The following is a 21,905-nucleotide window of genomic DNA, read 5'->3' as shown; positions in this document are numbered from 1 at the left end:
GTGTACTTGCATGCTGTTGTCATGGGGAGGCAGGGCTCCTGCATGCTCAGCATTGTCTTTCATCTCCACTCCCTCACTAAAAAAAGCAGTGCATGTCCAGTATCAGATTAATTAAACCCTGTACACTCAGTTCAGTGGGATATCCCCCTCATCCACTTGGTTCTAAATGAGGCAGAAGGTAATTTTGGGGGGTGGGGGAGACAGAGGAAGCAAAAGAGAACCTGACTCTTCTCTGCTTGGGAATTTAACTAATTGCTTTTACTGAGTTTGTGAACGATAAGCAAGGATTTGAATAAGTGACTTGTTTCCTGTTTATCACTTTCTATTAGTGGTGATTGAGCCGATTTTATGAGTGTTGCACAATAGCACAGGAAGTAAAGCAAAGTTCAGTAAATTTAGTTTAGAAACATCTTCACTCTTTAATCCATAGTACACATAAATGTTTACATGCTGGTATATGGATAATTTTACCTTATTTATTTACATAATATTGGCATCATTATACCTTGTTGTTAACGCTTATTTCACCAATTTTACAAGACTAAACTTGTGTTATCTCTAAATGGTTGTTTACTGCTGATCATGATAAATTTGACTTACACAATAAACAACCTGGAAAGGCACGTGTGAATATTTTAGTCACAGTTTTAGACCGATTTGCATTAATGGCAGAGTCCTCACCATACGTCACAGAAAGCCGCAGCACACAGGGAGGACAGCGGATGTCTTTAAACTTGAGCAAACCTTACTTTTTTATCATTGAAACTGTGATTGAGCAAACACGTACGCCATAATACAGACAGAAATTGTATTCAAAGCTCTGATTAAGTATATATGTTTTTCCTCGGACAGCGTGTTGTCCAAGACAGGATGTAAGGAACTATGTTTTTGCGCGGAGTGATATGATCGGCCTGTTATGTGCTATGTGGCTGGCGCGCACTCTGCACGACGATCTCGGGAGACAGACGGAGCTGAGTGCTGAACTTGAGACCGTGTCCCAGTCACGTCTCAAGTCCTTCACACTTTCCTTATTTATTATCGATATCTAAAGCATTTGCCCGTGTTTTTCAGCTTCGGATTACGTTGACGATTAAAAGTGTCCCAGATTTCTCTCGAGTTGCGTGAGAGACTGCGCAATAGAGAAACGTTAAACTGAACCCAGCATGTCAATTTTACCGTTCACTCCGCCGATCGTGAAGAGGCTGTTGGGCTGGAAGAAGGGAGAGCAGAACGGACAGGAGGAGAAATGGTGCGAAAAGGCCGTCAAGAGTCTGGTAAAGAAGCTGAAGAAGACGGGACAGCTGGACGAGCTGGAGAAAGCCATCACAACTCAGAGTGTCAACACTAAGTGTATCACCATACCGCGGTGAGTGCAGTTAAAACATCCCGTCATTCAAACACCCAATACTCGACTTTACCAATAGAAACATCGGGTTGTTGTGATGTATTAGTGTTTGAATATCGTGATTTGAGCAGAAGCAGACAGAAAAAGATGGATGGATCTTAAATTGAAGGGAAAACAGCTTTAGACCCCACCGTGAAGTTAAAGTCCCCCTATTCAAAAAGCAACTTAAAGCTAGTGTCTGATTTCAAACCATCTCCATTCACAAAGGGGAAAAATATTTACCTTCTTATCAGCGTATTTTTATATATTGCCAAATTCTGACACTTCTGTTAAATTATCGCAACTTTATACCATATTTAATTTTTATATCCACATTGCATTTCCATTTACTGTCTGATGATGAGGTTATATAACACGACCTTAATCTGGGAAGCGCTGTAGCTGCTGTATCTGGAGTAAACAGTGTTTATAATGTAGATGATGGTTATTAAAGGTGCAGAATGTGCAGAGATGTTATTCTTCATAAGTGTATTGCTGGCACTGTAAAGGAGGTTGTTGTTGTTTTAAGTTGTTTTAAGTTGTTTTCACTCAGTTTTGCAATGACTGGTTAATCTTGTTATGTCACAGTCTGATGCTTGCCAACTGCTCACAGTCCTGCTCACACGAGCCACATGAAAGCATGTTAGGTCTGTAGGTGATGTAGGTCCTTATACTGGGCAGCACTTCTATAGATGATATTCTTTGATCATGAACCCAGGTGATGTAACTGCTTCTATACACTGGTGCATCTATTAAAGAGTACCAATTATCTGATTCATTGTTTTACATGTCCTTTGATGTGTAAGTGTGTATTAGTACATGTTAACGATATGCAAACCATCACGCAAGTTATCGTTTCCACGTAAATCTTTTTTCTTGGGCTACAACAACACAGGGTTATAGGCAACAGTTCACTTCCTGGTATTGGTGATGTAGAGAAGACCGAAATTATCATAATTCATAAATCATAATGCCTGTAAGTTTACTCCTGTTCGCAACCAAATCTTTCAAACATGGTAAGGAGCATCACATTTCCGGCTGACGTCAAAGGTATTCAGGCCAATCACAATGTACAGAATTAGCCGGCTAATCAGGGACAGTTTTGTACAAAATTAGTGCGTTTTAGGAAGAAAGCGAATCTGGAACTACAAAAATTTACGGTATGTGGAAAATAATGCGTTTTGAACCATAAACCACACAAACACATTGTATTATACCAAATACACAAAATAATTTTTTTTAGCAAGGAAATAGATGCTCTTTTTATATTAGGATTGCAAATTAACAAGTTCAGTTATATTATTCTAATCTAACCAATTTTTTATAATCAGCTTTATAATTATACGTGGGGACCAAGGGACCAGAATTTGCTTGAAAATAGGGATGCACCGATACTGGTATCGGGTATCGGCCTCGATACCACATTTTCTAAAGTACTCATACTTGTTCAAAGTCCCCCGATACCAGGGATCGATACCACGGTCTGAGAAATGTCTATGTTTGAGCGGCATGTAAGGGGTTAATGCCTCTTGTGTTGTCCAAAGAGGCAGAGTTTACAACAAACTGGAAAACTAGTCCCTTGTTTTTTTGTTAAATTATAAGACTAAAGCTGTTACCTGTAAATTTAAATCATGTTTTTTATTAAGTACTCGGTATCGGCAAGTACTCGTACTCGTATTCCAAAAAAGTGGTATCGGTGCATCCCTACTTGAAAACCTCATGATGGAGTTTTTTTTTTACATGTTCCTTCCTTGTTTAATGTCATTGTTAAACACATTTAGGTTCCTTGACTAAATTAACCATATTTACTAAATTTGGTTGGACTAGGCTTGTTTACAAACTAGAAGATGCCTGACAGTCGCACTCGTCACTTACGTTGTATAGTTTTATAAATAGTTGTTTGGAGTATTCCTTCCCAAGTTTGAAGTTGGCATAATTGTGTGGTGTTGGTGGGCTGAGCAGCTGTGGCCCGAGCCTGCAGTGCTTTTATGTTGGTTGTTGTTTCCAAACATCAGATATCTTGGTGAAAACAAAGCTTCCAGCCAGAAAGCGGCCTGAGTCACCCTAAAGTAAAAAAGGGAGAATATTTATGCCTGTGGCTTCGTGGTTTGACCCACTGGTGCTTTTGAGGTAGAGTACTTTGGTAAAAGGAACCATATTATGTGGAGACCACAACTTCTGGGTTCTGTGTAGACCATACACTTCTTGGTTGTTTGAACTTGTATAAGTTTGGTATTAGACATCTCCTGTTCACCCATGTACTTTTATCTAACGAGTGGCACTTAATGGAACTGTTTAATATACTTAAAGTGGTGTCCTTAATATTTAGACGGTCAGTATCAGAAGAGCAGTTTAATTGAAATGAGCAGTTTAAGTCCAGGTCTCTATCTTTAGCCATGTCTGGAAACCGTAGCCTTCACAACTGTAAGCCTAAAGACAAGTGTAAACGGGGTGTGAAACATTTTTAGCTCATCAATTTTCAACCACATTCAGAGGTAGTGGAAAACGCATTTGACCGGATTGCTTTTGTGGTGTAGATGCGCATGTGGTCGAATGTGTTCGAGCTGCCACATAAGACCGCCTACTCTCCGCCTATTGATCTAATTTGATGTACCGAGCACAGTTTGTTTTTTACATTAGACGCTTCGCGTCATGCCACATTACCACTTTGGGTGTGCATTATTTTCGAGTAATTCAATGGCTCATCGTCAATTATTCCTTACTTGTATAAACAACCCCTGTGAGACAACTCTTACGTTGCTGTAAGATCCAGGGTCTTCATTGCTGCTTTCTTCTAGACTCATTCACTTTAACGTGCTTCAGGCCACAAAATCCTGTCCTGCCCCCACATGCCGCTAGTACTGGAAGCCTGTCCCAGCCTGCTGGATATGACAGACAGGGAGAGAGTTTTAAAGAGGCAAATCAGTGGAAACCATGTGATGGTAAGAGTGGAGTTCAAAAGACAAAACGGAAAAGAAGAGATAGAAGATGGATTAATGTTGTCCAAGACAGGATACAAAAAATGTAGTTTACCAGAGTCACACTTCCTTCTCCTGACTCAAGCCTGCCATACACCTGTTGAAGACCCATTAGAGTCTCCTTATAGACTTCCTGAGAGGATGTCTGCTCTATATAGTATGTGTATCTGCAGCACGTCTGTGTTGTGAGATGTTTGCAATATCTCACCCCACAGTCTTTGTTTGCATTTAATCTCTCTTCACAATGACTTCAAAGGCATATGAACTGTGAATAAGACCTGTGGTCTATTGTGTGGGCGCGTTCAACCAATTTCCCAAACAAGTCTGTTATCAGCCAAAAAGATGTGTGCCGTGGAGATAGAGTTTATTGTTTTTAAAACCGAAAGCGCCTGTGCTTCGAAGAGATGTCTGGCTTTACAGTATGTCTGACATCTTGAAACTCTATACAGTATAGTGATTCAAAGATGCCTTTTAATAAGCCAAACAGACGGATGTCATTGGCTTGTAACTGATGTGCCGAGGGTTGTTTTGTTTCGAACGGGGTAATGCCTTCAAAGTGCCGCACGTCTGAAGAAAGCGAATCTGTCTGATGATTCACAGTTATTGTGCAGCGGCTGATGGTAGGAGTAAAAGACAGCCTGACAGGATTTCACAACGCTTTGAAAAGAAAAGTTGTCAGAAACTGACAGCAAAGACACTATCCTAGTGACAGACACCACTGGCCTTAGAATTGTCATAGTCTTTTAACAGATGCTTTTCCAAAGTCCAAGTGACTTATGTTACATTGAAAGTTTAGGAGCAGCCTGGGGTTAGGTCTGTATGTTTAGGGCCATAAGGGTGATTGTTCGTGGTGAGGGATGTCTGCTATTTTTTAAATCATCTTGTCGACTGACCGTTCTTAAAAGAAAAGTGCACCCCAAAATGAAATTTTCCTCACAATTTCCTCACTCCCATGCCAGTCCAGATTAATAATTTTATCTTCATTTTGTCCTATTATATGGGGCACGCCCCCAATTGACAACGCTTTAAAAGCACAAACATCCATTATTAAAGTAATCCAAATCACTTAAGTGGATTAATATAAATGTAAGGAATGATTGATTGACAAAGGGCCATTGAATTATTCGAAAATAAACATCGCTCTGGTTGTTACTTTAAGACATTTGACAGGTCAGGTGTGCATTTACCAATAAATCATGCGTAAATGTGGAACATTTCTCAACCAATAAGAATAAAGCATTCAACAGCCCTGTGGTATAGAAAAATTATATTTATTTTGGGGCTGTGATGGTTGTGAAGTGCAACCGTGGTGAAGTGCGACCTGCGCTGGTGAAGTGCGACCCGTGGTGGTGTGCTTGTCACAAACTAAGAAAAATATAAAGTACAATCTCGTCCAGCAAGATGTCTTCGAGTTTGTGTGAATGCAAACGGCTAGCAGACACAGAGATAGTGCGCTTTTGCAAGGGGGCTGGCTTGGGGGCGAAACAACAAGGCAAGATATTTTCTCTGTCACTCAAGGTTGCGAAAAGGTATCAATCTGCCTTACCAGTACACCATCAGAACGCATTTTCAGTCCGGCTGGAAACATAACCACAAAAAGATTTCTCACTTGAACCGAGTGTTGTCTACAGATGGAAGTGCTCATAAACCGATCTTTCTGTTTACTTTTGTCATCATAGGTGCGAGCATTTTTATAACCCATTGCTCATGTGTGACAAGCAGATTTGGGTTTCTCTCTCTACCTTTACAGAGATATATGTTTTTTCTATGAGGACGTACTCCGGTCAACAGCGCGACATGTCTTCACATCCCTATCAAACAGCTTATATAACACATATCTATTGCGGACATTTGCATCCTCATGCCAAAAGTTTATTATTCGGATGCGTTTGAAAGTTTTGATCGTTTAAACTTTCATTTTTCTCACAGCTGCTATTGTCTGCGTACACCCGCCGCGTGCACACAGCAGCCGGTCATTATTGCACGTGTAGAGTGATCTCTCTCACGTCTTAAAGCTGCAGTATCCCAATTCATCTCTTAATAAAATCACTCTCTGCTCTTCACTGAAGAACTGTTATACTTCATACAAATGCGTGCATATTTAATTCATATAGTAAAGACTGTGAAGTGTTTAATTTTCATTACTTTTAAGAGACATAAAACTTTTTAAAGAGATATTAAATATCTCTTTGCAAAATAAATATTTGTTTGCTTATTTATTTAATACTCTATTAAAACAATAATATACACTGACCTAAAGGATTATTAGGAACACCTGTTCAACTTCTCATTAATGCAATTATCTAATCAACCAATCACATGGCAGTTGCTTCAATGCATTTAGGGGTGTGGTCCTGGTCAAGACAATCTCCTGAATTCCATACTGAATGTCAGAATAGGAAAGAAAGGTGATTTAAGCAATTTTGAGCGTGACATGGTTGTTGGTGCCAGACGGTTCGGTCTGAGTATTTCACAATCTGCTCAGTTACTGGGATTTTCACACACAACCATTTCTAGGGTTTACAAAGAATGGTGTGAAAAGGTAAAACATCCAGTACAGTGGCAAGAAAAAGTATGTGAACCCCTAGGACTAAACTGGTTTTCTACTGTGATTTGCCATAAAATGTGATCTGATCCTCATCTAGGTCACAACAATAGACAAACACAATGTGCGTAAGGTGACAACACACAAATATTTCTAGTTTCTTGTGTTTTTTTTGAGAACCCCCATTAAACACTCATAGTGCTGGAGGTAAATATAAGTGAACCCTTGGATTTAACAGCTTGTTGAGCCTCATTTGGCAGATAATACTTCTAGCAAGCACTTTCAGTAGTTCTGAATCAGACCTGTGCATCGTTCAGAAGCAATTTTTGCTCATTCCCCTTTACAAAACCGCTTTAACTCAGACACATTTGTAGGATGTCTGGTGTGAACCGCTCTCTTGAGGTCATTCCACGGGTTAAGGTCTGGGCTTTGACTAGGCCACTCCAAATGGCACATTTTGTTTTTCTTAAGCCAGTCTGTAGTGGATTTACTACAATGCTTAAGGTCATTCTCCTGTTGCATCAACTAACTTCTGAGCTTCAACTGGTGGACAGCCACCCTGACATTATCCTGTAGGATTTTTTTTTAAACTTAATAATTCATTTTACCCTCTGATGGCAAGTGGTCCAGGCCATAAGGCAGCAAAGCAAGCCCAAATCATGATGTTCCCTCCACCATACTTCACTGTTGGGATGATGTTTTGATGTTGGTAAGCTGTGCCCATTTTGCGCCATAACATTTTCCCCAAAAAATTAAACTTTTGTTTCATCAATCCATAAAATATTTTCCCAGTAGCACTGTGGTTTGCCAAGGTGCTCTTTGCAAACTTCAGGCTCACAGCAATGTTTTTTTGGGAGAGCAGGGGCTTCCTCCGTGGTGTACTGTTATAGACACCGTACCTGTCCAAAGACTTGCATATGGTAGACTCAGGAACAGAGCTGTGTGTCCGTTCCAATTATGTCTTCAAACCTTTAGCTGTTACTCGTGGGTTCTTCTTTACTTCATTGAGTATTCTGCATGGTGTCTTAGGAGTTATCTTGACTATGCGCCCACTTCTAGGAAGGGTAGCTACAGTATTTAACTGTCTCCATTTATAGACAATTTGTCTAAGTGAAGACTGATGGAGGTCTAAACATTTTGAGATTGTTTTGTATCCCTTTTCAGCCTTATGGAGTGCAACATCTCTTGATCAGATATCTTTATAAGAGCATGGTTCAGAAGAGCTGATGCTTCTTAAGGACAGCAATCTTAAAATGTGTGAGTGTCTTAATATCAATTAAAGTTGCACTAAACCACACATTTAAACTCATTTTATTAATTGGACTCGTTTGCAAGCTTCTGACAAAAAAGCTTTCAATAAAGTAATTAGTCCATGGGCTCACTTACATTTTCCTCCAGCACTGTGAATGTTTAATGGGTGTTTCCAAAAAATACACAAGAAACTGGAATTATTTATGTCTTGTGAGCTTATGCACATTGTGTTTGTTAATTGGTGTGACAAAGATGAGGATCAGATAACATTTTATGGCAAATCACTGTAGAAAACCAGTTCATTCCTAGGGGTTCACATACTTTTTCTTGCCACTGTATATGGCAGTCCTGTGGGCGAAAATGTCTTGTTGATGCGCGAGGTCAGAGGAGAATGGGCCGACTGATTCAAGCTGATAGAAGAGCAACTTTGACTGAAATAACCACTCGTTACAACCAAGGTATGCAGCAAAGCATTTGTGAAGCAACAACACGCACAATCTTGAGGCGGATGGGCTACAACAGAAGAAGATCCCACCGGGTACCACTCATCTCCACTACAAATAGAAAAAAGAGGCTACAATTTGTACGACAGTTGAAAAATGTTGCCTGGTCTGATGAGTCTCGATATCTGTTGAGACATTCAGATGGTAGAGTCAGAATTTGGCATAAACAGATTGAGAACATGGATCCATCATGCCTTGTTACCACTGTGCAGGCTGCTGGTGGTGGTGTAATGGTGTGGGGGATGTTTTCTTGGCACACTTTAGGCCCCTTAGTGCCAATTGGGCATTGTTTAAATGCCACGGCCTACCTGAGCATTGTTTCTGACCATGTCCATCTCTTTATGACCACCATGTACCCATTGTCTGATGGTTACTTCCAGCAGGATAATGCACAACGTCACAAAGCTCAAATCATTTTAAATTGGTTTCTTGAACATGACAATAAGTTCACTGTACTAAAATGGCCCCCACAGTCACCAGATCTCAACCCAATAGAGCATCTTTGGGATGTGGTGGAACGAGAGCTTTGTGCCCTGGATGTGCATCCAACAAATCTCCATCAACTGCAAGATGCTATCCTATCAATATGGGCCAACATTTCTAAAGAATGCTTTCAGCACCTTGTTGAATCAATGCCACGTATAGACGGTTTCAGCAGTAACAACATAAACACACCACTAAGAATAAATAACAACAAAGTTCTTTAAACGTAGTTTATTTATATAAACAAGCAAAAAAACAACACATAGATTACCTAGGAAACCAAAACATTTGTTATTTTCAACGAGGCATTTGTTCAAGAGATCAGTTTACAATAGAAACTAGTCAGACCATTAAAAAAACGAAACCGGACGTGTATCGCGTCAGCGAACGTGTGTCCGATGAAACCGTCTATAATTAAGGCAGTTCTGAAGGCGAAAGGGGGTCAAACACAGTATAAGTATGGTGTTCCTAATAATCCTTCAGGTGAGTTTATCTAATTACTGCAAGTAATATAACAAAGACAACATCTGTGGTATTACTTTACCTAGAATTTTTTTTAACAGTTACAGTCATCAAAGACGTTGCATATCAGCTTAAAAAAAAAATCGGAATCAATATCGTTATAAGATAACAAATCTGTATCAGGTGCAAAAATCATGGTCGGAGCATCCCTAATATTTACGTATTAATTTATAGATAGATTATATTTTATATATAAATAAAAAATATACCTAAATAATTTTTTTTCTTAAAGGAACAGTATGTAGGATTGTGGCCAAAACTGGTATTGCAATCACAAAATGTGTGGCTAAAACTGGTACTGCAATCACACAGCTGGTGGCCAATATACCAAACGACAACATAAACATCAGTTGAGGGCTGCAACTCCACTGTTTAAATGACAATATCCTGGCCGGACTGCTGTTGTCAGTGATATAAGTATTTGAAATTAAAATGATTTCTTAATGTCTAGTGATATTTCAGGGCCATTTAATGATTAATTGATATAAATTTCTTACATACTGTTCCTTTAAATTCATTCATATATGAGTGTATTTATATATACATAATATATAGACACAGTACGCAAACACAAACTTTTGTTTTGTATGTGATTTAATCTTTTAACAGACGTAATTTTTATATTTCAAAATCTATGTGGTACACTTAAAAACGAAACAAGTGTGATATGTTTGAATGCGTGTGGGTGCCACAACTAGAAACACTTTCCATAGAGGGCTGTGTACGTCTGTCAGAGTGCTGTTGCAGTTTCAGCACAAAATGTATTACTTAACTGTATATGTGCGCCCACGAAACTTGTGTTTATGTTTGTGTCCTGTTTGACTGATAGCGTGCCCGTAGGTGTTTGTGGATTCTCCGAGGGCAGTAGCTGGCCTGAAGTACCCAATTGATGTAGTAAAGTGACTGTGCCAAGTCTGTCTGCGGTTGTGGTGAGGATTAGTGAAACAGTTTGTCGTCTGTTAGATTGTGTATCTGTCTTGTTTTATTCTCTGCATTCTGGAAGTGCACTTGTGTACTGTACCAGTCTGTTGTTCTTTATTAGCAAGTCTTCGCATTGAGAACAGGTATTTAAGTGTTCATCTCATGTGCTTGTGTGCATCTCTCCTGTGTGTGTGTGTGTGTGTGTGTGTGTGTGTGTTGTTTGAGGCAAGGTTAGTCAGCCTTCAGGAATGCTTCGTCTGCCCAGGGGAGGGCGTGGGCTGCTTCTGGGTTTGTGGTTCCTGCCGGGTTGAAGGTTTAGAAAAGCTCAGAGCCGCCTCCATATCTGCTGGAATAATAGATAGTCTGTACAGCAGACAACAAGTGTGCTTTGTGCTACTCTGTCATCACTAACACTACCGCTGACCCTCAGACGACTGCTGACCACCGTGAGAAAATAGCCCTTCTTCAGTCGTGAGCTCTGTGTGTTTTTTTTAGAAGAGCGCTAGTGTAGACTTTGTGCAGGATGTTTTGAAGTTTGTCTGAGAGTTTCAGAGACCAACTTTAATGTCTGCCACATATTTACACTGACACTGATCCACGGTAATCACTGTAGTCTTTAATTTTTGAAAACAGGGGTTAAGGGGCTGTGTTTTATTCGAGATGACTCGATGGGCTTAGATCACAATAGACTGAAAATGCACACCTTTGATGCGATTGTGATCATTTATAAAATGAGCCGTATGCAGTTTTCTATAATCACTTGCATAACCATTATAAGTCAACCCTAACTGAGCAGAAATATTAACATTTGGTATTGATTTAACATGCATCACTTTTTTTTTATAGTGCCCAATTTGTATGTTTTGGATGTTAGGATATCTGTGAAAACTATGGTGATTTAAAACATTTCCTCATTAAGTACATCCTCGCATAATCCCTTGATAACTTCTGATTCATTATTCTTTTGTGCACCAATTGGCAACAAAACATTTGATGCAGCTTTACTTACGGCGTGTGGTTCTGAATTATGACCAGGATCTTCATTCATCTGATCATTGGGACCGATTCATCGGACCGATTCATCTTTTGATTTTAAACTATCTGGAAATCCAGCGTCAAACTGGACCTTGTTTATAAAACATTTCTCACTGAAATACTGGTAACAAGCCTACAGACTTGCACAACATTGCTGCAGGTAAAACAAACTACATCTACTGTTCGCTTAATGCTGGGTTCTTTGAGAAGCTGGACAAAGTTATAATTCCCTTACAACCAAAACAAACTTTTTTGGTGACGCTGATTTTGTGTTTTCAAAAAACAAAACGACTTATGGTTCAAATGACTTATAGAGGGCCAGAGCCGAAAAACAATTCCAAAATTTAAATGAACCCTGACCGAGTGTGTTCGGCACAGAAATTCTCATATGTCATACGCCCAACAAGTTATTTGAAACTTTGCCATGTTTAACATGAGAATCCAACTTTTTAACAGTATTAATAAGTCAGAATGCATGAAATGGTATTAGGCAACTCCTTAAAAGGGGTAAAAAATGAAAACTCTGTCGTCATTTACATCATTTGTTTATCAAAACAAAGACATTTATACCGGTTTGTAACAATATAAGAGTGAGTAAATGTTGACAAAATTTGTTATTTTTGTGTGAACTATCCATTTAAGGAGTGACAGTAAAAAAAATCCCTGGCTTCCAATCAAAACATCTCAAGTTGCTAACAAGAATAGACTAATGTTTTTATATTGCAATTGAAACCATGCATTATTTAGCAGTTCATAATAAAATCACTATAACTGCCAAGCCCAAGTTTTAGTCACATTTGGCATTGCGCTGGTGTTAATTTTGGACTGGTTGTAGTGTTTCTGCTATAGTATTGTACTCCTCTGCTTCCTTGGAGTGAACGGGCCCCTGTAACCACATCCAACCACCTGTACATGAGACCCCCGTAGGGCTCTGTTTACTTAAGCAAGGCCTTAATGACTTTACCAGAAAGAGGAAAACCAATGACTTTCAAGAAGGTATACAGTTTAGGGCGCACTCGCATTTGGCACGGTTGCCTTGAACCGTTCCTGAGTGCAGTTGTCCTCCTTCCTCACTTCCTCATGCACTCACACTCTATTTAGTTTGATTCGAACCTGAGCACGCTTTTGTCAATTGGATGTGATTGTTTTGGAAAAAAAACTATAGCGTTCATAATTTTAAGTTTAAATCAACACAGTGATTTGGCGATCTACATTTAAACGTAACTGTACTGCACACATCAGAAGGTTTCAACATAGACCGATGATATTGAATGACTGTCGCCTTGCTCTGGCCTGTTTGGTTTGGATAGTGTGACTTGGGCCTTAATGTGAATTTTTTGTTTTTTTTTGCTCACACTCACACTATGACAGAATAAGCATATACAGTACTTGTATATTAATATATAGTTGAATTAGAAATAGGGCCAAATATATACAGTAAGAGTGTCGTGATGATTTGGATTTCCTGAAGTGGATATTGTATGTTTTTCAATTATGCTTTTAACTGGCCTCTGTTTTTGTGCTATAAATATTATGACCAGTCAGTCCACTGTTGGACATCAGCAGGTTCTGACATAAAAAGTTACAAAAATCTTAACTTTATCTAGCGTTTATCTTTAGTAGTAGTAACCGTGATAATAAGATGCATTTCAATCATTTCGTATACATTACTTTTATTCATTTAGCGGAGACTTATCCAAAGCGACTTTTATATCATTACTGCACGGCACTATCTCGTATCACATTAAGTCTGTTGTGCTGCTGTGTGCCGTCTGGGTTTAGGATGGGGGGAGGGGGATTGCCGTGGTCTTAAAGTGATTTTAAAGGGGGGCTGTGGGGGCTGGGTTGGCGTATGTTCCACTGGGTGCACAGTGGTCCCACAGACGATCTCGGCTGACGTCAAAGTTGCTTTTGTCCTCTACTCTCACTCTGAATCAAATTTGCATTCAACATTGAGTGCAGTTTTTGTTAAACTCGCCCAAAAAGTTTGAACTTGCAGATTCACACCGGTTCAGCAGGTTTAAAAAAGTTTTCTTTGAATTGACGTTTGCCTTGTCAGCTAAACAAATACATCATTTTGAGATTAGTACTGTCGAATTTAAAATATGCAGTAGTTCAGCTTTGTCGTGTGCAAGCAAAACTTTGTAAAATCAATGTGGAGTGATCCTAACAATAAACCTGATGCTGGATTGTTGTTTATAAGCAGGAAGTTGAGTATGATTATGCTCTTTGGAAGGGTGTGTGAGTGTCATGGTCAAGTCAAGGATGCCTGGACTGATTCACAAGCGTCTGTGTTGTTGTTCACCCTCCAGATTAATTCAGTCCACCATGGCTCAGTCTGTGTCAGACCCCTCCATTGGTCTATTTCACCCCCTCTGCTCTCTTTCTGTTCCTAACCCCCTGCCAGTCCCTGCTCACCCCTCTCTCTACTCAAGTGACAGCCGGCATGTGGATTGGGGGAGAGCTGGCTAGTCCAGACTGGGTGTGTGATATGCACATTTCTGTTAGTTCTGTCTGCCTCACTACTGACCTAATTTGCCCTCTCCAGCTCAATCAATACTTATTCATTACTTCCTTTTCACATAATTTTGCCCATGTGGCAGCAAACACTTTCCATTGAGCAGTGGAATGTAATGGATAAGTGAAGAGCTGACAGTGAATACAATACTTTTAGACTGATGCATTGAACGAAGGCCAGACCCCAAGGACTGATCTCTTTACAGACTTTGTCATTTCTCACTGATCTTAATTAATTGAAGTTACCTGTCATTTATTTCATTCAGCTCAGCATGAGTGTGAATAAGGCAAATGATGTGTGTCTAGCCAGTGGTTACTTGTAGAGGACTTTGATTGCTTATTTTTAGAGAGCTTAAAACTTTTGGCAATTTTTTATCATATGTAGCAAAACTTCTTATGAAAATAACAGTGTTTTAACTCTGGTAACTTTCTTCTCAGTAAAAACAGATCATGTGTTGCTATTAAACTGCACAAAGCAGTGTGCTTTTGCGCATCTGCATGTTCTTCAGAAAGACTATAGTGTTAACTTTTTCCCGCCATTTATGAGTTATCTCGTCAATTAAGAGAAAACGTTTCCCTGCCAATGACACCTTCCTGACGAGTTTTTACGGTAATCTGTAATTCCGGTATTATTCACTAGTGAATATTTTCCTTTAAAAAAATGCAATTATTTCAGCTTTTTGCTAAAAATTTTGTATTTTTGAATAAACCTGCCCACATTTAAGAGGTTATAAAAATGAAGGATGAAACTTTTTTTTTTTTCGTTTTGTTTGTTTCAATGCAGATGGTCTGTTCTTTCATTTGATATATTTGTTTGTTTATATAGACGGTTTCATTATGCACGTGCGTTGTCACGGTTACGCGTCTGATCGGACTAGTGGCTAGTCATGACATGAACTCTGCAATAGAGCTGGTGCAAAAAAACGTCTGCGATTCTCATGCGTGTCTCAACAGTAAAGCTGGTTCGGTGATTAGATGTAAATCTCCATCACCTGCTTTCAGATGGAGCGGCATTTACTACACAGAGCAGTTTTTTCCGAAAGCTAGGCAAAATCGCGTTAATAATCGTATAAGATCGTCTTCGATTATGAACGCGATTTTGCCCAGCTTTTGGTGAAATACGGCTCTGTGTAGTAAACGCCGCTCCATCTGAAAGCAGGTGATGGCAATGTACTACTAATCACCGAACCCGCTTTACTGATGAGACACTCATGGAACTATGAACTAAGGTAATCTACTTATTGTTTATTTGGCTCATTCTCTGAAATAAACTACTTTAAAAGGACTTTTGTTTATGTTGTTACTGCTGAAACCATCTATATTTATAGAAGAACATTTTCCTGGAAGGCATTTTGTGAAACTTGTTGCTGGCGGGCAACTTGAATAAAAGCTGGCAGGGAATGAATTAAAAGCAAGTGGCTGACATTTTTTTTTTTACAAGGACCCTGATATTTCCAGTCTGAGCTTCACAGTTTATGCGTCACGTTTCAACAGGGATTGTTTTGTGAACCTGTCACAATGTAATGCAGGCTGTGAAAAGAGGCTGTTGTTGACTGATCACTCAATGCAAACTACTGTATACTGAACCTGACAGAGACCTACAGCAAACGTCTGTTACTCATTTCATGTGTGAAGAGGTAATTTGCAGATTATTATTATTACAGACAGAGCTAAAATAAAACAGCCAGGGTCAGTGGAAAATTGTCATAAAAGGCATTTTAACACCTCACATTATTAGTAAACCGCAGGCAACAAAAAGGGCCATTACATTGTAAAATGTTAAATGTCGTAAAGAAATATGTCTATAGTTAATGTGATGAACTTTAACTGTTTGTTATTCTGCCAGGACAATCAATAAGCTTAAAGAGGAGATCTTCATTGGGGCTAAATTTCGGTCACATTTCGGATCTAAAACCGCTGCTTTTCCTGCTCGGGTGCTTGCGCTCCTGCAGTTGCTAAGAAACCATGAGCTACACTCTCCATAGATGTAGTAATGCGTCTCAATGCATAGTTTCTTCTATTTGTGTCAAAATAATAGTACAGTACAGCTCTGTGTATCAAACAGCTCATTTCAGCTCTTCTTTCATGTTGAGTTGATATGCAATGAAAAAGAGCTTGTTGCACCACTTGCGCTATCTATTTGAGCATGCTTGTCGCATGTCTATATAACGTACCTGCGCGTGCATTAAATAAAAATCCAACAAAAATGTAAATCTGTTAATAAGTAGTATTATTATCTAAATATGCCACTGGCTTTGATAGTGTGATAACTAATGCATTGAAATTCATACATCTTTATGTGTGGCCAGATGTTTTGTAAGTCTGAAAAAAATAGGTCTCACCTCTTTCTGTAATTTCATATCTCTGCTTTTTGTGTAATGGCTGTTGTGGATGAAAAGGAGAGTGCAATGAATGCTATCTGTGGCCTGGATTCTTCAAAAGACTGGAGGGCTTTGCTGACTTGGTGTCCACCTTCCCACTCCCATCAGCCTCGGGCTGCTATTGCATATTTCAAAACTCACAGTGTACCAGTTATGTATAATAGAAGTCTGCAAAAGGCTGTGATCTCACTGTACAGCCACGTTTTTAGTGCATCTGTGTATTCAAATCTACGGGACGCTGATCTTGACCGTAAGCGTGGCGATATAGGAATCCACTACACTGATAGGCATCATGAAAATGCTTTAGTCGCTCAAATGCCTGTGAATGAAGGTAAACAGTGTAGGTGTACCATATGGGGTTAGCGTGAATATGTGTTTTGATATGATTGTGATCTTGATTGTGTCTGCAGACTTAAACAGTCATCTTTGTGTGAGTGGGTAAATAACACGCATCATGAGAAGTTCACTGCGTGGTTGTTCTTTGTGCCGCTTGCCCGTAGCCTTTACCGCATTATTCGAACACATGATTATGTTTTTTCACTTTTCCACACGGGACCATCCAAAGGAAAGTCTGACGGAAAATTTCCAGCGGTAGACACGCACAAAAAATTATGTGAACTGGGTAAACAAACAATGCCTACTGGAATGTGTTTGTTATTTGTGCAGTTGTTTATTTTATTCATAGTGTTTTCTTTTGAGATATAGCCTAGTTAATGTTGAGGTATATTTATTTTTAATAGCATGTATTTAAATTCATTAACTTCAGCAAGTTTTGCTGACAAAGTGACAAAAACGTGTTATACTGTAACAGACCAAACTTATATATTTAGATAAAATATATATAATTGAAGTAATAGTGTTGTAACTTTATAGTTTAAACTAAATGTGTTGTAAATTCGTAAATAATAGTAATGAGTATGTTTACATTTTTAAAGTAATTGTGTTGTAAATTTGTAATGCTTTAAAGACTGTTTGTCTGTTTAGGATACTGCATTACAAGTAGCGTTACTATTACTGTTACCAAAAACGTATATTGTCACCATAAGGTGCACATTCTGACGATCACATAACTTGACTGTGCAAGTGTAAGCTGTGACATTTTATTTGATACAGAAAACATTTGAGTAAGGATTTAGTAATTTCTCTCAGTTCATCATCTTTCTTTTTCTCTGAACAGGCGTGTAGAGTAAGTGTGAACTGAAGGAAGTGAATGTGTTCATAGCTCATCTCTGCTCATTCTGTGACCTCACTTCACTAACATATCTCATGTGCCTATATACACTCACTCAAATATACACTTTTATTTTTTCTCTTTCCTTGACTTTATTTGCTTCAGCACACACAGAAACACACTGTCTCCATGGGGCGTCTGCATTTTACATTATGTTTTTCCTCTCAAATCAGCCTGTGAAGCAAAAGCTCTGCTATGAAATATTAAAAGCATGTTTAGCTTCAGGGTGAGCTGCCGAGGCCTCGGGCAGACCAACCTGACCCATGCCACTTTCTGGGCTGGGGTCTGTGCATGTAATTGGGAGGAGGGGATGGAGGTGTTTTTGCTTTTCACTCTCTGATAGACATGCTTAAAGAGTTTTTGCCATGGCCTGCACACATTTACTATACAGTTTTATTAGGATTCTACTGTTGCTTTCCTATGGATTTATGAGATTGAGTTAGTACAGCTGTTTATCAATAGACTAGAGCACTGATCTCACTTGCGCACACACACGCGCACACACACACACACACACGCACGCACGCACGCACGCACGCACGCACGCACGCACGCACACACACACACACACACACACAATGTTTTGAAACTTCTTTTTTGGGACTTCCTCTTTCTTGTCTTCATTCAGATCACGTGTGGTGTGTAACCGAAAGCACCACATTAACAGGAAATTGAGCCACTTTTCCTTCATTTGTGGTATCGCATTATTTCTTATCACTTTTCCTCTGAGCCTTGATTGTTTATACTGCAGTCACTTTCGCAATGTTTTTTACTGTAATTCATTATAATTTTTCAGCAGTATGATGAAAGTGTCCATGGCTGTGATGCATAATGTGCTTTTTTTTTCTTCTTCAAGGTCACTGGATGGTCGGTTGCAGGTATCACATAGAAAGGGACTTCCTCATGTGATCTACTGTCGTTTATGGCGCTGGCCTGATCTACAATCTCACCATGAGCTCCGAGCTATTGAACTCTGTGAATTTGCCTTCCACATGAAAAAGGATGAGGTGTGCGTCAATCCCTACCACTACCAGCGTGTTGAGACACCAGGTAAAGCACACTGCCTAAAATGTTTACAGTAAGCATTCAGAAAAATATCAACACACAATTGTATTAACAACAACATATATATGTTATATGTTGAATTTTATGATCATTTTATTCAACATATTTAGCATAAATGTTAATGGAACAACACAGCACATTTAGTTAATGTCTTAAATGTGAGTGTCTGGTCACTTAAGTATATATTTCTTTATCTTCTGTCTTTATGTTTCTCTCTCTCTGTGTAGTTCTTCCTCCAGTTCTGGTCCCAAGACACACTGAAATCCCAGCTGAGTTTCCTCAACTGGAAGACTACAGTCACTCCATCCCAGAAAACACCATCTTCCCTGCTGGCATTGAGCCCCAGAGCAACTACATACCAGGTAAAAGACAAATACCCACTAATACAGTGATGTTTAATACAAATAAATCAGTAAATAATTCGGTGTCATTGTTTAGACACTTTGGCGTGGTTTCCCGGACAGGAATTAGCTTAAACCATTAGTAATTAGTAATATAACTAGTTTAAACAAACATGCCTTACTAAAAACATAGCTTATGTGCATTTTGAGGCAAAACAAAGGGAGGGCACTGATGTATTTTAAGATATATCAGTGCAAGTTGTTTTCAATTTGGACGGTTCTTACATTTATTTTAGTTTAGGACTAGTCTAATACCTGTCCAGGAAACCACCCCTTTGACTTTAAGTTGTAAAGGTTAAAAAGGCAAAGTGACATCAGATCCCCCTGTGAAAAGCAAGAAATGGAAGCTAAATAAAGTCAAGAGGCTTTTTAACACAACATGAATGTCGTCATTAGTTGCCACAAAGTGGCAAGACACAGGTGTAGAGTTTTTGTGAATCTTTTCCAAGCCTAATAGAACAAGTTTAGTCTGTAGCTGCAGTTGCCGTGGTTTGGTGGGCAGTGGGAGGATTTCTCAGCTGGCAGGATATGGGTGGAGCTGAGCAAACCATAAACATACACTTTGAGCAACTGTCCAGTTCACTGGCCTCCAAACAGACAAAGCGCAGTGAAGACACAGCTCGACATGACCTCTCGAACCATTACTGGACATTGACATTAGATTTTACATTTAATCATTTGGAAGACACATCCAATAAATGTTACAGTTCATTCAAGATATACAGGTCAATGACAAAACAAGCTCATAAAAATTATTTTTAAAGAAATCTTTTAAAAATGAATGTAATGCTTATTTTTGAGTCAGGAACAATGGGTCTCATTCACTAAGAATGCGTACGCACAAATTTGTTAGTAAAATGTGCGTACGGATGTTTTAACTAACAAATTATGATTTAACAAAAACTTTCACACTTAAATTTATTTTAAATGTATGCAAAAATGTAAGAACAACTTAGACCACACGTTTGCAATAATCATGAACAAGGAAAACTATATAAAATATATAACACAGATATATATTATAGCGTTCTTTTTCCTTGTTCATGATTATTGCGTATGTGTGGTGTAAGTTGTTCTTACATTTTTGCAAACATTTAGAGGAAATTTTAGTATGAAAGTTTTTATTATTTGTTAGTTAGAACGTCCAAATGCATATTTCACGAACAAATTTGTGCATGCGCATGTTTAGTGAATGAGACTCGTTGTGTTTAAGATGTACAGCTGAGTGGCATTTATAATTATAATCCTGAAAAAACGTTTAAAAATGTAAAACAACTTTTGAGAACTATCAATTTAAGAACAAAAATAAAAAAATATATATATATATTAAAAAAATTATGACAATTATAAATAACCTTAGCTTGCATTTATTAAAACTAAAATGATTAGCTAAATTATTAGCTTTTTAAAATTATTTAGCTTAATGTTTGTTATTTCTTAGGGGCATTTATAGCACTTGCACCCTTTGACTTTCTGGTTGCACCTCCTGATCCGGTTTACATTTATCAGATTTCTACTTGGATACTGGCAGGGCTCGAGAGTGCGACCTCGTTTTTTAATGGTGCGACTTAAAAAAATCTGAGGTTGCACCAGTGCGACCAGCCGTTCAAGTGAAAAAAGCAACTTGAAAATCTTCTTCTGGTTTAACAACAGATATACATTAGACACACACATTGTGGTCTAAACTCCCTCATAACTATGAGCCGCTCTTGTTGACAAATGTGAAGCGAATGCTGCGAAAGAGAGCCAAAATGCACGAAAGAGACAGAGTCTGTGCACGCGAAATAGATAAAATGCACGAAAGAGTCCAAGTCTGTGTGCGCAAGAGAGCGAGAGAGAGAGAGAAAATGTGTGTGCGCAAAACAGAGTGAGTTTGCGCAAGAGAAGGAAATACATGAAACACTGAAACACCTTTACCTATTACCACTATATCGCCTAATATCTCATTAATACTGAATTCTCTATTGCCTAATCAGTGAAATAAATCCATTGTGTGCTTTTGTACTCATTAACCAGAAATTAACCTTAGAAATAACACCACCTCATAATCACTGCATTGTCTTGTAGAAAATCATCATTTGCCAACAAACATTACCCAGCATTAAATATACAGATTTCATGTTTCAGTCTGTTTCCTTTACTATTAGCTATTCGTCTTGTATGATTGGGGAGTTTTTACTTACAGTACATGTTGTTATATATTACTTATTTTGTGTTACCAGCAATGGCAAAGTCTTGCACACACTATTAAAACTACAATGAAAGATGTGAACAAAGCAATGTAATAAAAGTATTTTTAGGAAATAGATTTTCGAACAAACATAAAAGCAATAGGCTATAAGGGAAAAAGAATCACAGCATGAAAATGATAAAACACATGTTAGTTTATATTCTGTACATTTAACCACCATGGGCGCTTGTAAAACTGGGGTGTTTAATGCAATCTAGTAAAAAATTTGGGTGCACCTAACTTTTGTGGTGCACCAGTGCAAAAAGTTAGTTTAGAGCCCTGGCTGGTTTACATATTTTTCTGTGATATCAAATTCATAAATATACTTTTTAATACATTTAAAATGTGTTTGATAAAATATAATTTTTTATAGTTTTACATTGGTTGTACCAACTGACATAGAAAGTGTACAAGACCATCATTAAAATAGCTATTTTTTTCAGTATTTGAGAAAAGTC

General features: G+C 38.5%; 1 protein-coding gene across 1 annotated transcript in view; it reads left to right on the top strand.

The window, feature by feature from the left end:
• Nucleotides 1-939: 939 nt before the first annotated feature.
• The window catches only part of smad3a (SMAD family member 3a), a 33,565-nt gene continuing 12,599 nt past the window's right edge, over nt 940-21,905 (top strand). Inside the window, exons 1-3 of the mRNA XM_065267546.1 lie at nt 940-1,366; nt 18,608-18,801; nt 19,044-19,178. Coding sequence (XP_065123618.1) covers nt 1,164-1,366; nt 18,608-18,801; nt 19,044-19,178 — 532 coding nt within the window. The 5' untranslated portion in view covers nt 940-1,163. The remainder of the gene's footprint in view (nt 1,367-18,607; nt 18,802-19,043; nt 19,179-21,905) is intronic.

Source organism: Paramisgurnus dabryanus, chromosome 2 (assembly GCF_030506205.2).
Source record: "Paramisgurnus dabryanus chromosome 2, PD_genome_1.1, whole genome shotgun sequence".
Taxonomy (NCBI): Eukaryota; Metazoa; Chordata; class Actinopteri; order Cypriniformes; family Cobitidae; genus Paramisgurnus; species Paramisgurnus dabryanus.
Note: the sequence above shows the minus strand (reverse complement) of the source record. Positions and strands in the feature narration are given on the sequence as shown.